The 15,535-nt window shown below is 47.9% G+C and overlaps 1 protein-coding gene across 1 annotated transcript; it reads left to right on the forward strand.

The window, feature by feature from the left end:
* Positions 1–211: 211 nt before the first annotated feature.
* Positions 212–14,050, forward strand: ALAS1 (5'-aminolevulinate synthase 1). The gene is made up of 11 exons (XM_059161069.1): positions 212–368; positions 1,311–1,530; positions 4,511–4,738; positions 5,494–5,643; positions 6,150–6,372; positions 7,500–7,684; positions 8,206–8,385; positions 8,728–8,892; positions 10,991–11,259; positions 11,908–12,070; positions 13,745–14,050. Exons 2-11 carry the CDS (start codon positions 1,332–1,334, stop codon positions 13,903–13,905), a joined length of 1,923 nt encoding a protein of 640 aa, XP_059017052.1. The 5' UTR covers positions 212–368; positions 1,311–1,331; the 3' UTR covers positions 13,906–14,050.
* The last annotated feature ends 1,485 nt before the right edge of the window (positions 14,051–15,535 follow it).

The following is a 15,535-nucleotide window of genomic DNA, read 5'->3' on the forward strand; positions in this document are numbered from 1 at the left end:
GAAGCATAGGGCACTTAATAGGGAAGGGAGAAGGGGCTGTAGGACGAAGCCCTTGATCAACCGCCGCGCCCCCACTCCTAGAGCAGACTATCGGGGAAAGCCCAGGTCCCATCCCACCCTCCCTGCTCCGCCCCGCCCCGCCCCTCCTACTCTGGGAGCGCGACGCAGGGCGCCTGCGTGAAGGAAGTCTGCGCCCAAGGCGCATGCGCAGCGCTCCCTCCGGCTCTATATTAGGACGACGGCAGTCGCGGCCTGAGGCTTCTCGCCGACAAGGGCAACGGGTTGTTTCCTCTTGGTTTGGCTACCTGCCGCCGCCGCCGCCGCCTCCGCCTCCTCTTCCTCCTCCTCCTCCGCAGTCTCCCGCGCAGGTGAGGGCCCGCGCTCTGGGTGCGGCGCCGGCCAGGGAAGCCCCCGCGTGTCCTGCCAGCCCGCGCCCCTCACGCCCGGTCGTCGGGACCCCATCCCCCACTGCTCCCGTCACCCGCCTCCTTGGGTTCAGCGTTCATCTCGCAGACCCTTAGCCCATTGGGCTGCCTCAGTTTCCTCCATTCGGCCCTCTCCTTACATTGCCTTTTAACGGGCCACTTCTTTAGAATTCCTTTTTCCCGTTATCTCGAGCCCTCGACCCCCGATAACCTCTGACCTCCCCCTGCCCAGGACCACCACCTAACAACAGACCTAATGCCTTCGATTTATACCTCCTGCCTCTCCCCAGTTAGCCCTAACCGCGTCCCCTCCTACCTCTGCTCTTTATGTCTCCTCCTTCTCAGTTGTCCTGTTGGAGCTGTGGGGGATGACCTCTGGGAAATCCTTGGCTCAGGGACCCAGAGCCCAGCTGGGTGCCTTCCTCAAGTTTGGGGATGTGAGGACCAGGAGAAGTTCAGGATCCCTGGGAGTCCTCTCTGCCTGGATGGGTGATGGTGGCTTCTTCCCTAGCCTCACTTCACCTGGGTGTATGCCAAGGTGTCTTATCTGTGCTCTGCGTCTCCCTGACCTCCCAAACCTGTTCCCGACTTGTCCCTCGTTGTTCCAGCCCCTTGGTGGTTAATCATCGGCGTTTACTTCACTTGGTAAAGTTGCTTTGCAGGTGCTTTTGTGTAGAGCTGGGAATGAGAGAAGTTGGTGACCTGGGTAGAGTAGTTACCACTCCTTAGTTGAGTCCCACACGAGTGCCGTCCTTAGACGATTTTCAGACTTGTTATAAGAGTACCGTTGCTGTAAACTGCAGGTGACACCTGAACCCAGTGGCCTTGCAGTGGTATTTGCCCGATTATTAACAAGTGTTGATGTCACTCATTGTCTTTCTGTAGGATCAGTGTACCCTCTCGGACATGGAGACTGTTGTTCGCCGCTGCCCATTCTTATCCCGAGTGCCTCAGGCTTTTCTGCAGAAGGCAGGAAAATCTCTGTTGTTCTATGCCCAAAACTGCCCTAAGATGATGGAATTTGGGGCCAAACCAGCCACTCGGGCCCTGTCCACTTCAGCAGTACACTGCCAGCAGGTCAAGGAAACCCCTCCAGCTAATGAGAGTAAGTGTCATTGGCAACAAAGTAGGAGGTGGTGGTATTTGCAATTCATCACCAGACTGGAAGCGCTTCTAGTCCACATTGTGACGAAGGTCACAGTAACCAGAGTATCTCATAATTGTCATCCTAACCCCGCAAGTTAGGCACTCTAATTTTCCCAACTTTAAAAGTGAGACGGTGGCCAGTGTGCCCTTTACAGGTTTCTGGATCACATGTCAATGTCTGTTGGAGTTTTAGTGTTCATCAGTACCTCATTTGTGTAAATATAAAGCTGGAATATTCTGGGGCGCATGGGTGGCTCAGTTGGTGAAGCGTCGGACTCTTGATCTCAGCTCAGGTCTTGATCTCAGGGTCACGAGTTCAAGCCCCACATTGGGCTCCATGCTACTTAAAAAAAAAAAAAAGTTGAAATGTCCTATTTTAACCTTTCCTTCGTTAAATATTTGGCCCTTTGGCTTTTTTCTTTTTTAATTAATAGACTTTTTGGAGCAGTTTTAGGCTTACAGCAAAATTGAGTGGAAGCTTTTGGCTTTTAAAGTTGTGGCTTAAAAAAATTGTGATTTTCTTCTTTTTTAAATTATTTTTTATTGTGTTAAAATTCACCTAACATAAAACTTTTATCATCTCTTACCAATTGAACAGTTCATTGGTATTAAGTACATTCATATTACTGTGCAGCTGTCACCACCGTCCAATTGCCAAAGCTCTTCAACATCCTGAACAACTGAAACTCTGCTCCTTGAGCTCTTAACTGCCCCTCCCCACCCCCGGTTAACACCATTCTACTTTTTGTTTCTGAACTTGACTGCTATAGGAACCTCAATAAAAAGAATCATACAGAATTTGCTAAAGTAGTGATTTTTTTTAACATATGAATCCTTATTTTATATGTGAATTTTTGTTTTGAATAAAGAGATCAGAGTTGGCTTTTGTTTTGCTTTGGCTCTACCAGGAGAGGAGGAGGCTTTTCAAGTTTCACTTAATCCTAGAGAATAATTTACCTTACAGGCTCTCTTCAGTATATCCTCTGGATGTGTTCCTTGTAAGAAGGGAGTATTTTGTTTTGTTTTGTTTTTTCTGTAAGCAGAGGGATTTAATCCTTTGTAGGATTTCTTTTCCTTTTTCCTCTTAGGAGTTAGTTTTGTTTTTCTTCTTTTAATTGAACAATCAAAATACTCTTAACAGTTCTGTCCCTGGCATAGAGGAAGTTGAGTGTAACATGGCTTGGTCACTTGGTGGACTCTTATGAAACCATTCAGATGACATTTGCAAACTATTCACTAGCTTAGGCAGACCTTTATAACAAAAAAGGGCACAATAAGCAAGTACATGTAGAATAAGTAAAACTTTTTTTAAAATTTGTACATAGGGGGAAAAAAAAGAAAATTTACCAAGATGCCTGTAATGGCTGTTTTTGAGGGGCAGAACACTGTCATTCTAGATTTCCCACAGCAAATGTGTATTACTTTTATAATGAATGAAATGAACTTCAAAGCAATTTTTTTGACTTCATAGGAGATTTCAATAAAAACTGTATTGTGACATGTCTCTTCCCCAAGTCGTAGGAAAGGTTAGCTTCTGACTCACAGTATTCCAGGATGATGCAGAATAAGACTTTACTAGAAGAAGGGTGAATGAATTTGCTCCAGGGGAGAGGGGAGTCATTGTGACTAGAAGCACATTTGCCAGCCAACTGTGTTAACTCCGGGCACTTTTTTTTTTTTTCCTTTTTTTTTTTTTTTTTTTTTAAGATTTTATTTATTTATTTGACAGAGAGATCTCAAAGAGGCAGAGAAGCATGCGGGGGGGATGGGGAGTAGGCTCCCTGCTGAGCAGAAAGCCTGACGTGGGGCTCGATCCCAGGACCCTGGGATCATGACCTGAGCTGAAGGCAAAGGCTTAACCCACTGAGCCACCCAGGCGCCCCCAACTCCGGGCACTTTTTGATGCATTTAGATGAGCAAGTAGATGAAGTGTGTGACTTTGATATCCCTGGGGTTTTTTTCCTCACCAAACTAATAACTTGAACTCTGTTAGACAACAATCGAAAGACCTCACTTTTAGCTAAATGTCTTTTGTTAAGAAAAAGTCAGTTTATATGTTAAGCAACAGCAAACTGCTTTGTCAAGAATCTGTTTCAAGGGACACCTGGGTGGCTCAGTTGGTTAAGCAGCTGCCTTCGGCTCGGGTCATGATCCCAGCGTCCTGGGATCGAGTCCCACATCGGGCTCCTTGCTCCGCAGGGAGCCTGCTTCTCCCTCTGACTCTGCCTTCCACTGTGTCTGCCTTTGCTCGCTCTCGCTCGCTCTCTCTCTGACAAATAAATAAATCTTAAAAAAAAAAAAAAAGAATCTGTTTCAAAAATATTAGCAGAGAAATAATTGTATGGACACCTCTACCTTCAAGATCGTGTCCTGTCATGAAATATGCTATGTGTCTTTCGGGTAGATTTACTGGAAATCCTCCAGCTCAAGAACTCTAGGCTAGCTGAAGCTAGAAAACACTACTTTTTGGTGGATTTATATGGGAGAAATGTGGTTTGAGAGATAGCTGGATTGTGCTAGTTAACTCTTCACAAGAACATTGTTTCCTGTGAAGCAAACGAGAAAACAGTTTGGAGGCACCTGGGTGGCTCAGTGGGTTAAAGCCTCTGCCTTCAGCTTGGGTCATGATCCCAGAGTCCTGGGATCGAGCCCCGCATCGGGCTCTCTGCTCACCGGGGAGCCTGCTTCCCCCTCTCTCTCTGCCTGCCTCTCTGCCTACTTGTGATCTCTCTCACTCTCTGTCAAATAAATAAATAAAATCTTTAAAAAAAAGAAAACAGTTCAATTATCAGAACCTAATAAAAATAAACTGGTCCCTGAGAAGTGGGGGTAGAGTAAGTATAAAGCTTTTCTTTGAGGCCATATGAGAAACAAGGGGCTTTCTTGAATTATGCAACTAGATCTGATGCTTTGCTTTTTCCATTTCACACCCCCCCCAGAGGACAAAACTGCCAAAGCTGAGGTTCAGCAGGCTGCCGATGGATCCCAGCAGACTCCACATGGCACGCAGTTTCCGTCTGGACATCCCTCCCTTGCTATGAGCCAGGGCACTGCAAGCAAATGCCCTTTCCTGGCAGCCCAGATGAGCCAGAAGGGCAGCAGTGTCTTCCGCAAAGCCAGTCTCGAGCTTCAGGAGGATGTGCAGGAAATGCATGCCGTGAGAAAAGGTAAACACAGAACTGGAACCATTGGGAAGAACCAAGAGGTCCCTCTGGCTCTTTTGATCCTTCAGATTTATGTATGAGCTATTGTTAGAGTAGCATTTGTATAAAAAAACTTCCTCTTTTAGGGCCAGGGAGGAAGGTCTTCAAGATAGGCAGTCAGAGGACTGCATGAGAAAATGTGGGACTTTCTTTCTGGGGTGTGTGTGTATAGGGTGTGACCAGTTTTTATAGTAATTGCTTCATTTCTGAAAATACCCTGCTGGCGTAAGCTGTTACCAGTTGCCCTTTGTTTCTTTCCTGCCATCCGGTGGGATAAAAGGTAAAAAAGAGTGTTCTGCACTAACTGATGGTCACTTAATTCCACTTGTGGCTCTAGCCACAGAGAACCAGAGTCCCCAGAAAACCTCACCAGCAGAAATGATGCATATGGCTGGAACTGTCTTCTCTGAAGAAAAGTGAGATTAGGGTTGGGTGGAGTGGGAAGGTGGGGAAGACCTGCCAGCCAGTTAGAAAGCTTTGGACTCTAATATTCATTAAAGCTGTCTGGTAGCTCTGAAAACAAGACACCACCAGGAATTGGCCATTGAAACAGAAGTGGAGAAGAAAAGCTTCATACGCTCAGTTCCTACTAACTTTGGTTATGGTCAACTCTTTTTGGTGAACTAGGCAGTAATTCATTTTTGACAATATTTCTGGAAAGTATTGTGAGCTCAGAATAGAATGTTGGTCCCCTTTTCTTCTTGTTACTTTTGTTACAGAGGTTGCCCAGACCTCAGTGAACCCCAGTGTAATTCGTGTAAAGGCTGACGAAGGGGAGCCAGGTGGATTGCTGAAGAACTTCCAGGATATCATGAGAAAGCAAAGACCAGAAAGAGTGTCCCATCTTCTTCAAGATAACTTGCCAAAATGTAGGTCTTGTTATTTGCTTGATGCATGAGAGGGTTTTTAATGTAAACATACGTTAGATTAAACAAAATTGTATGGTAAGTTAAGGATTAAAAACCATGTCTCTTGCTTGATGCCGGTAGGTGTTCTTGGCCATAGTAAATGCAAACCCTGTTGGTAACCTTAATACCTACCCTTCTCTGCCACAGCCCTGTGCTAAGCGGTTCACACATGCAGTCTCATTTGAGACCTTCATGTTCTCAAGATGAAGTTATCCTATGAGTTGCTCACATGAGCATTAATTTGTCGAGAGGAGATCATGAATACCTTGTTTCACCACGAGAGACTTTCTGGTTGAACGGAAGATTCAGTGTCCTAGCTCCTGGGGAAAGGAATGACTACATTTGTCCAGAATTGCTCTGCTGTTAGATGACCAAAATGGGGTCATGGGTTGGGAGCCAGATCTTTTGCCAAAAGCCAGACGTGCGTCCTAACCGCCATTCTGTCCTGTCTTTTGTTTGGTTTTTAGCTGTTTCAACTTTTCAATATGATCATTTCTTTGAGAAGAAAATTGAAGAGAAAAAAAATGACCATACCTATCGAGTTTTTAAAACTGTGAACCGGAGAGCTCACATTTTCCCCATGGCAGATGACTATTCGGACTCCCTGATCACCAAAAAGCAGGTGTCAGTCTGGTGTAGCAATGACTACCTAGGAATGAGTCGTCATCCACGAGTATGCGGGGCAGTCATGTAAGTAGCCCTCAGCTTTCAGATACCACTGACGTTATTTGGCAAGACATTGATGATTTAGAGGGATTGGATCTTCTATGGGGGCAATATTCAGAAGCTGAAAGTGTGCCATAACAAAATCTTAGCCTTTAAAGATATCTACAGATGGGGTGCCTGGGTGGCTCAGTGATTTAAGCCTCTGCCTTCCGCTCAGGTCATGATCTCAGGGTCCTGGGATGGAGCCCCACATCTTGCTCTCTGCTCAGCGGGGAGCCTGCTTCCCCCTCTGTCTGCTTGCTTCCTCCTCTCTGCCTGCTTCTCTGCCTACTTGTGATCTCTCTCTGTGTGAAATAAATAAATAAAATCTTAAAAAAAAAAAAGATATCTACAGATGACTTTTAGACTGGAATTCACAAGTAGGTGGTGGAGCCCCTTGGTGTGTGATGGTTCAAGCGTATGGGCTCATTGACTACTTGTGTCCGTTTACTTCCTACCACTCCTCAAGTGGGTGCGCCTCCTTCAAGCCCAGGCCTCTGTGCACAGGTGAATGGAGAGGTGCAAATCTAGCAGCACTGGAGGAAAGACATTAATGAGGATGTTAGTTCCTGGCACTCACGTGCTTCTGGAGGTGGCCATGGCTAGAGATACTTGAGAGAGTTGCTTGCCAAAATCTCTAAGGAGGCTTGCTAAAGAGAGTCCAGTCTGAGGTATAGTAATAGATCTCTCCTAACATTATGTGACTGATTTCCGGAGGGTTTAGGTTCAAGTAACCACCGTCCAAGATATGCCTGTAGAGACTGATAATCGTGTCTGGAGAGAAAGATGTTTGTCAGAGAAAACACGCCTTAGGAATCAGCTAATACTAAGTATCTAGTGACTGATAAACACTTGTTCTTGATGATCCCTAGAGGTATTTACGATATCCTCACCCTGGTGTTGACACCTGCCACCTAGTCTAAAGGTGAAGTTAGCTGAAACTTCTGGCCCCCGGTTTCACCATGAGAGACTTGCTAGATGAACTTAAGATTCAGTGTCCCAGCTCCTGGGGAAAGGAACGATTCACATAGTGTTCAGAACCATAAGGCTTATTTTCTGTCTGCCCCCCCCCCCGTTTTTTTTTTTTTTTTTTTTTTTTTTTTTAATAAAAGGGACACTTTGAAACAGCATGGTGCTGGAGCAGGTGGTACTAGAAATATTTCTGGAACCAGTAAATTCCACGTGGACCTGGAGCAGGAGCTGGCTGATTTGCATGGCAAAGATGCAGCACTCTTGTTTTCCTCGTGCTTTGTGGCCAACGACTCAACCCTCTTCACTCTGGCTAGGATGATGCCAGGTAAGGAAGCCTTTCCTGAGTGCTTTTAGAGTTTTGGGGTTTCTCGGGGAATAACAGGGATATTGACAACACAGAGGGCTTCCCCAAAACAGTTAAGAACAATGATAGTATCTGGGAGCATTTCTTCTTGAAACATGAAGTGCTCACTTACCGCGAGAGGTTGCAGTAGCAAATGGTACTAATGAAGGGCTTGTCCTTAACCTGATTGCTTCAGTATTCAAAGAAAATCCTTTGGAGAATTCTCTTATTCATTCATGGTTACCTTTTGATGGAGTTTGGAATGAGGTGGCCAGATTTAAAAGCACATTGGCTGTCTTCCATTGCATTATTCTACACCTGTGGGTCTTTTCAAAGGAGAAGCACTAGCTCACGATTTTCCCAGGAAGAAACTGGCCAGGAGTCTTTCCTCCCAGGCAAAGTGGCACGTTCAGAGCAAAGTCCGTTGTCCCCATCTAAGAAATAATTTGTCTTTGCTGCAGATGACAATAAGTAGTGTTTTGTTTTTGTTTTTATCATGTTAGGCTGTGAGATTTACTCTGATTCTGGGAACCATGCCTCCATGATCCAAGGGATTCGAAACAGCCGGGTGCCAAAGTACATCTTCCGCCACAATGACGTCAGCCACCTCAGAGAGCTGCTGCAAAGATCTGACCCTTCGGTCCCCAAGATTGTCGCATTTGAAACCGTCCACTCCATGGATGGTAAGTCTAAGTAGAGGACTGTCTGAAACCTTAGATGAAAAACTAGGCCTGGACTCTTTGAAAGTGTGGTGTTTATTTTGTCTTGGCAATTTCTTCTTACTCTGCTAGGGTTTTGTATTTGGTGGATATTGTATAGGTTTGGGTGAATGTAGATTTTTTTATTCTGGCTCTTACTAGGCTCTGAGACCCTAAAATGACCTAGAAACTGGGGGAAGTTCATTGTTTTTCCCAATATTAAAAGTAATACCTTTAGAACAGAAGTTATTTTGTTCTGACACTTTTACCAAAACAGAAATTTGTGAAGTAGCGAGCTCTTCACCGTAGTCTGTGTTCTCTCCTCAGGAGCAGTGTGCCCGCTGGAAGAGCTGTGTGATGTGGCGCATGAGTTTGGAGCAATCACCTTCGTGGATGAGGTCCACGCAGTGGGACTGTACGGGGCTCGAGGCGGAGGGATTGGCGATCGGGATGGAGTTATGCCTAAAATGGACATCATTTCTGGAACGCTTGGTATGTATACTCTGCACATTCTGTAATCTGCACTAAAATTTTATTCGAACAAGGTCAAGGACTATCTGGGATCAGGTGAGGAGACAAGGCGATGCCCTGTGAAACCTGGGCTGCTTTCTGGATGAGTTTCTATCTTCTCAGTGGTGGTACAGCTTAGCAGAATCCCTTGAATCATGGAGGCATGGCTCCCAGAGCCAAAGTAAGTCTCAGCCTCACATGACAGAAATGTTATTTGTTGCCATTCAAGCTCATTCCAAATGTGGTTGTGGCTCTAGCTACATGGCATGGCAACAGCCTTCACTTTCTGTACTTCAGATTGTTGTTGTATTAAAAGAAAAACAAAAAAGATGTAGTGCTGTTCTCCTGGAGCATTTGTGAGGACCTGGAGGTTCAGGTATCGTGAAGCACTGACCTCTAGTTTGTATTTGTTCCTCCTGGATGAGAAGCATTGTGTCACGGAGCTAGGTGCTGTTGCCGTGCTGCCTGCTAGCTGTGAATCCTGTCTGCCTGACTCCTGTGAATCCTGTCTGCCTGACTCCCCAGCTGTGTAACCTTGAGCTGCTGCTTCCTCTCTCTGCCCCTCAACTTTCTCACCAATATAGATTTCCCCACTACTGAAAAGTAGAGTGTTCCTTTGAAACCTTGCATGAGCCAAAATGGCGTAAAGCAAAGACACGACTGCTCATAGACCAAGGTCAAAGCAGTGGCCGCTGGCATGCTGAGCGGTTCCTGGGGCAGGGGCTTGGCAGGGTGCTCTCGCTGCTTGGGGTGCGCACTGCCTCTGTCATGGCTCGCTGCCACACACCAGAGGCTATTTTCACTTTTCACCTTTTATTGTAAAAGTGAAAGTCCTCGTCTGATTTCTTCCAGTTAGCGAAAACAAGTACTGATGTAGGTTTCTCATAAAAGTGAGGTGGCCTAATGACTTGTGCAAACTAGGGCAGCTTATATGATGGAGATAATAGACCTTACCTCAGTTTTTGTGATGAAGGTAAACGAATTGTGTGCAGACAATTACCATAGACATTCTCTGCCTATGAGAACTCTAGAGAGTAAAAATGTGAATTAATCTAAGGATTTCAAAGTTACTAAGGCAGTTGGGAGACCCAGGTAGCATTTAGCTAAAATGCTAGTTCATAGCCTGCACTTGGTAAAGGGAGGTCAGGCCAAAAAGAGTATCCTTTGGCACAGTCGGGGGGCCGGGAGCATTGGGTTGACCAGGAGAGCCAAGGAGTTGCGGGGCAGAGCCTTGCGAGGAGGAAAGCACTTGTTCATGTTTTCATTCCAGCAGCCCTTTTCTTCCACCGAGCTCCTATGGTAGGGGCTCTGTGAGATATGTATAGTCACTGTGTGCTGGAACAGGCTGGGGAGAGAAATTTTCCACTGTTTAAGAGCTTACACCTACCCCGCCCTGCATGGGGTTCAAGCAGGAATGTTCATTACAGAACACAATGTTAACATCTAGAAGGACTCTTCTACAGTCCTTAATCCTGAAACTTGAGATACAGATTATACAAAAGGAATTAAGGAGAATTAAGAGCTGAGGTTGGCCCTCAATCAACCCTAATGAGTTCTGAGTTTTCATGTCTCTCTGGGCATTGCCGCTTATCAGAGTTCTGTGTTGACTTTGGTAGGAAATAATAGTGGTCATACCAAAACAACTCACCTCTTAGCTGAGTTACATTCCAGCTCCGGGGTGCTGCTCACAGCGAGAGGCCAGAGAGATGGCACACACTGTGCATGCTGTGGCAGGTGGCACCTGGCAGAGAAGGAAGTCCGGGTGGGAAAGGCAGGGGAAGAGAGGCTGCAGCTTGCTGTTCCGGTGCATGGGGACAGATGGCTCAGCGTCAGGACTGCTGCGGAGACCTGTGCTTTGGTCCTTGTCGGATACCAGCTAGGTCCTGTGATTAGGGGAGGACTGTAACCTCCACTCTCTCCCTTTCACAGAGGACTTGAGTCTTCCCTCAAGTACTCAGGCTGGACTTGAGTCTTAGGGCACGTAGAGAGGATAAAGAGAAAAGGGCTCTGAGGCTCTGCAGCACCCTGCTGGGCACATGCTGGGGCCGTTGCTGGAATAAATGAGACTGTCTCCTCGCAGGCAAAGCCTTTGGCTGTGTCGGAGGGTACATCGCCAGCACAAGTTCTCTGATCGACACCGTACGGTCCTATGCGGCCGGCTTCATCTTCACCACCTCTCTGCCGCCCATGCTGCTGGCCGGAGCCCTGGAGTCCGTGCGGATCCTCAAGAGCGCCGAGGGGCGGGCACTTCGCCGCCAGCACCAGCGCAACGTCAAGCTCATGAGACAGATGCTCATGGACGCAGGCCTCCCGGTCGTCCACTGCCCCAGTCACATCATCCCTGTCCGGGTAATGACGCACCTGGGACTGGACTTGCTGGGCACTGTGCCTCGGCACGGGACCTGGGATGTTGTGTTGTGGTGCACACCTTGAAGTTGTACCACGGCAAGGGGCTGTAGTCTGTGGCCCTGTGCTCAGTTTCTGCCTTGGGCTGACTTCACAGTGAAAATGGAGGCTTTGAACCCAGCAGGCTAGGGCAGAGGTTCCTTCTCCCGAGCACTAGCTTTAAAAGAGCTTCTGTTTGAAAAGTTCCAGAAGGCTTCACATGGCTAGCTTTGAAGTCTGACTTTTTATTCAATTGATTTCAAAATCGGTCTTGCCCTTTCCACTGTGAACAGTAGCCCTGTTGGTGTCACAGTTGAATTAGTAGAATTAATATAGCCAGTATAATCAAAGCCATCTCATTCCCACAGTTACACACATCCCTGGGTAGGAGGATCAGCTGGTGGCAGCTGGAGTTGCAGCCTGGGAGGGCAGTGAGTGTGAACTCTTCTAATGAGCCCTCAGGTCTCTGGTCCATACTAAGCACTCCTGAGCCCTTTAAGTGGCAGCTGGCATCACCGCTCGAGCCTGAGCCTCCCAGGGGCCGTGTTCATTAGATCGCTGCTGAGGGGTGGTCTGTCTTGCGGTGACCTTACCTTCTGTTCGCAAACTCAGGTTGCAGATGCCGCTAAAAACACTGAAGTCTGTGACGAGCTAATGAGCAGACATAACATCTACGTCCAAGCCATCAACTACCCCACGGTGCCCCGGGGGGAGGAGCTCCTGCGGATTGCCCCCACTCCCCACCATACACCGCAGATGATGAACTACTTCCTCGGTGAGTACGTGCAGAGCGGCGGGGCCTCGCTGGAAAGTTGCACAAAGCCGTCCTTGCGGTGTGCGTAACTGAAGCCCTTCAAAGGCATTCAGATTCGTTTCTTCTCGCCAAGTTAATTAAGAATGCTCTCAGATGGTGTAACCCTATAAAAGACATTTGGTTGTTGGATTCGTTTTAGGCGGTGCAGACACAACTTAGAAGCTCTGAGGGCTCATCCCTGCTCATCCATCCACTGTTTCCAGTGCCCCCTTGTTGGGTTGATTTCAGGGATGCACACAAGTGGCCAGTGCAGGGAGTAGAGAGGCCTCTGAAGGCCTGAGTCCGCCCTGCCCCTCTGGAGGTCAGCTTTGTGCTTCTGTCCCTTTCTCTGGTGTATAGTCCCTGAGGCAACCCCCGACCTAACCTCTTCTCGTAAGAGTAATTGTTCAGTATTTTATAAGGCTGCAGTTCTGTTCAACCATCCCAGCTCCCTCTGTGTCCAAACTCAAGGCAGAGATTGAGGGGCTGCTCTCAGCCATGGTCGCCTTGGCCTCCTGCCCCCAAGATGGTCTTGCTGCCTTGCAGGCTCTGCAGCCGTTTTGCCAGGAAGGCTCAGTGTAGCGGAACAGTGTTGGAGCGGCTTCTGCCCTGAAGCTGTGGACAGCAAAGCCAGAGTTGGGTTTTGTTTTTCAGTTTTTACTTATTTTTTTTAACAGCTTTATTGAGATATAATTCACATACCACAAATGTCACCCTGTGTTTTTTTGTAAGAGACATTTATTTTAGAGAGAAAGAGTGCTCGAGCTCAGGGAGCAAAGGGGGACAGGCAAAGGGAGAGAGAGGAAGAGAATCCCAAGTAGACTCCCCTCTGAGCACGAAGCCCGACAGTGTGGGGCTTGATCTCATGACCCCAAGATCACAACCTGAGCCAAAATCAAGAAGAGTCACTGACACTTCACTGACTGAGCCACCTAGGCACCCTTAATTTCACCCTTTTGAAGTATACAGTTCCGGGGGCCTGGGTGGCTCAGTTGGTGAAGTGGCTGACTTCAGCTCAGGTTACGATCCCAGGAGTCCCGCATCAGGCTGCCTGCTCTCGGGGAGCCTGCTTCTCCCTCTGCCTGCAGCACCCCTGCTTGTTCTCTTGCTCACTCTCATGTGCACTCTAGCAAATAAATAAAATCTTTAAAAATACATTTATAAAGTATACAGTTCCAGGGGTTCTAAGTACATCATGATGTTGTGTAACCATCCACGCTGTCTGATTCCAGAACATTCTCATCATTCCCAAGGGAGACCGTGTACCCACAAGCAGCCACTGCGTGATCCCTCCTTCCCCAGCCCCTGTCAGCTGCTGACACCCTCTCTGACCCGTGGAGGTGCTCACGCTTTCCTTTCCGTGTAGCACTGCGTGGGTCCTGTGTGTCTGGCTACTTTGACAGCACCGTGTTCTCCAGGCCCATCCACGTTGTAGCATGAATTCTCTTTCTTTCTAGTTCCAAATGATCTTCGGTGCAGGTACACCCCATGGTGTTTGTGCATCAGTCAGTGGACATTTAGGTTGTTTCTGCTTTTTGACTGTTAGAGAGAGAACACTACGCCAACGTTTGTGTTCAACTTTCTGTGTGGACCTGTGTTTGCACTTCTCTTGGATGCATACTCCCTTCAATTTTTGAAAACTGTTTCTCCTCACAGAGAACCTGCTGGCCACGTGGAAGCGAGTGGGGCTGGAACTCAAGCCACATTCCTCAGCCGAGTGCAACTTCTGCAGGAGGCCGCTGCATTTCGAAGTGATGAGTGAGAGAGAGAAATCTTACTTCTCCGGCATGAGCAAGCTGGTGTCTGCCCAGGCCTGAGTGTGTCATGACCTCAGTTACTCATTTAACTGGCCATGTCATATCAACATAGTCCCCAGAGGTGTCTTTATATGTGAATTAAGTTATATTAAAATTTAATCTATAGTAAAAGCACAGTCGTGGAAATAAATTCATGTGTAAGTGATGGGTTCTCCTGTTACTCGCTACTGAATCAAAGAAATCATTTTTTCATCCCTTTCAGTGTGGTCTGTGTTGTTGCGCTGTGTGAAGTGACAGACATACACCAACCCTCTAACAGCGGCTTCAGGCCCCACTGGAGTGGCAGTGCTCCCTCCTCCGCTCGAGCCCAGCTGCCTCTCTGCTGCCCAAGGCGACTGCAGCCACTCTAACGCCCCTCGGAGGCCCAGCCAGCCACAGCCCCGGCCGCCGCCCCACCCCAGCTCTTCCCCTGCCTTCTCTCCCTGTCTCCCCAGTGTCTACCTGCTTATGTCGACCGCTCACAGAGAGGTCAGCTGTCTTTCCTCACCTGAGACTCACTTGAGTCCTGTAAGTTCTACCTGTAAGCTCCATCTCAGGCCAGGCTGCTTGTCCCCCCTGCTGCTGTGATCCCCCGGGGTGCTGCTGTCATCCTGGCATCTGCCCCAGCCTCGACCCCCACCTGGCAGCCCGAGAGAGCTTTTAAAATTTTAAAGCAGTATCCCTGAAACAAATAATACATCATATGTTAATTAAAATAAATAAAATTGTAAAGCAGATTACATTCCTCCCCTGCAGAAAACTTTCCTGGGCCTTCCAGTGGCACTCAGGTTGAATTCTAGCTTCCTCACACAGGCTGAGCACATTGTCTGAGGTCGGGACCCATCCCGCTTCATCTGTTCACTCTGCTTCATGTGTTGACGCGCATTCCCAGGCCTCAGCTGCCCCAGGTGCTCCCCACTTCCAGGCCTGGGTGTTAGCCATCGTTTCCTCCCTGGAGTTGGCTGCTCTGGATCATGGCGTGTCTGCCTCTCTTTACACAGGACAAGGGTCCTGAGGAGAACTTCCCTGAGCCCCCAGGATAAGGCAGCCCAGCCCTGCTGTGTTATTACCATCACTTGACCTCCTCCTTTGCTCCCCTTCAAAGCACTGGTCACCACCCGCAACGACTTGGCCCCTATTGGTCATCTGCCCTTTCTTCTCAAGAACTTCTATATCCCTAGCACCCAACACAGCACCTGATACACAGCAGGCCCTGAGCAAATAGATGTGTGTTGAATGAAGGAAAGGGGGCTTTCTTCACTCTGGCTACCAGACACCAGGAGACCACCATTTCTCACAGTAATAGAGGCCGACCAGGTCAACTCCAAGGTGCTAGCAGACTGAGGTCCTGGTGAGGGCCTTCAGCCCGGCTTGCAAGCTATTTCTTGCTATTAAATTCACATGACCGGGGCGCCTGGGTGGCTCAGTGGGTTAAGCCGCTGCCTTCGGCTCAGGTCATGATCTCGGAGTCCTGGGATCGAGTCCCGCATCGGGCTCTCTGCTCAGCGGAGAGCCTGCTTCCCTCTCTCTCTCTGCCTGCCTCTCCATCTACTTGTGATTTCTCTCTGTCAAATAAATAAATAAAATCTTAAAAAAAAAAAAAAAAAATAAATTCACATGACCTTTCCTCATATGTGGGTGGAGACGTGGG

The sequence above is a fragment of the Mustela lutreola genome, chromosome 2, assembly GCF_030435805.1.
Source record: "Mustela lutreola isolate mMusLut2 chromosome 2, mMusLut2.pri, whole genome shotgun sequence".
In the NCBI taxonomy this organism is placed as follows: domain Eukaryota; kingdom Metazoa; phylum Chordata; class Mammalia; order Carnivora; family Mustelidae; genus Mustela; species Mustela lutreola.

What these genes read in the sequence shown, in the direction of transcription:
- ALAS1 (XM_059161069.1), top strand. Translation starts at nt 1,332, where the DNA reads ATGGAGACTGTTGTTCGCCGCTGCCCATTCTTATCCCGAGTGCCTCAG. An exon ending in CATCATTTCTGGAACGCTTG is followed by an intron (nt 8,893 to 10,990) that starts GTATGTATACTC and finishes GTCTCCTCGCAG; the next exon opens with GCAAAGCCTTTGGCTGTGTC. An exon ending in GTCACATCATCCCTGTCCGG is followed by an intron (nt 11,260 to 11,907) that starts GTAATGACGCAC and finishes TCGCAAACTCAG; the next exon opens with GTTGCAGATGCCGCTAAAAA.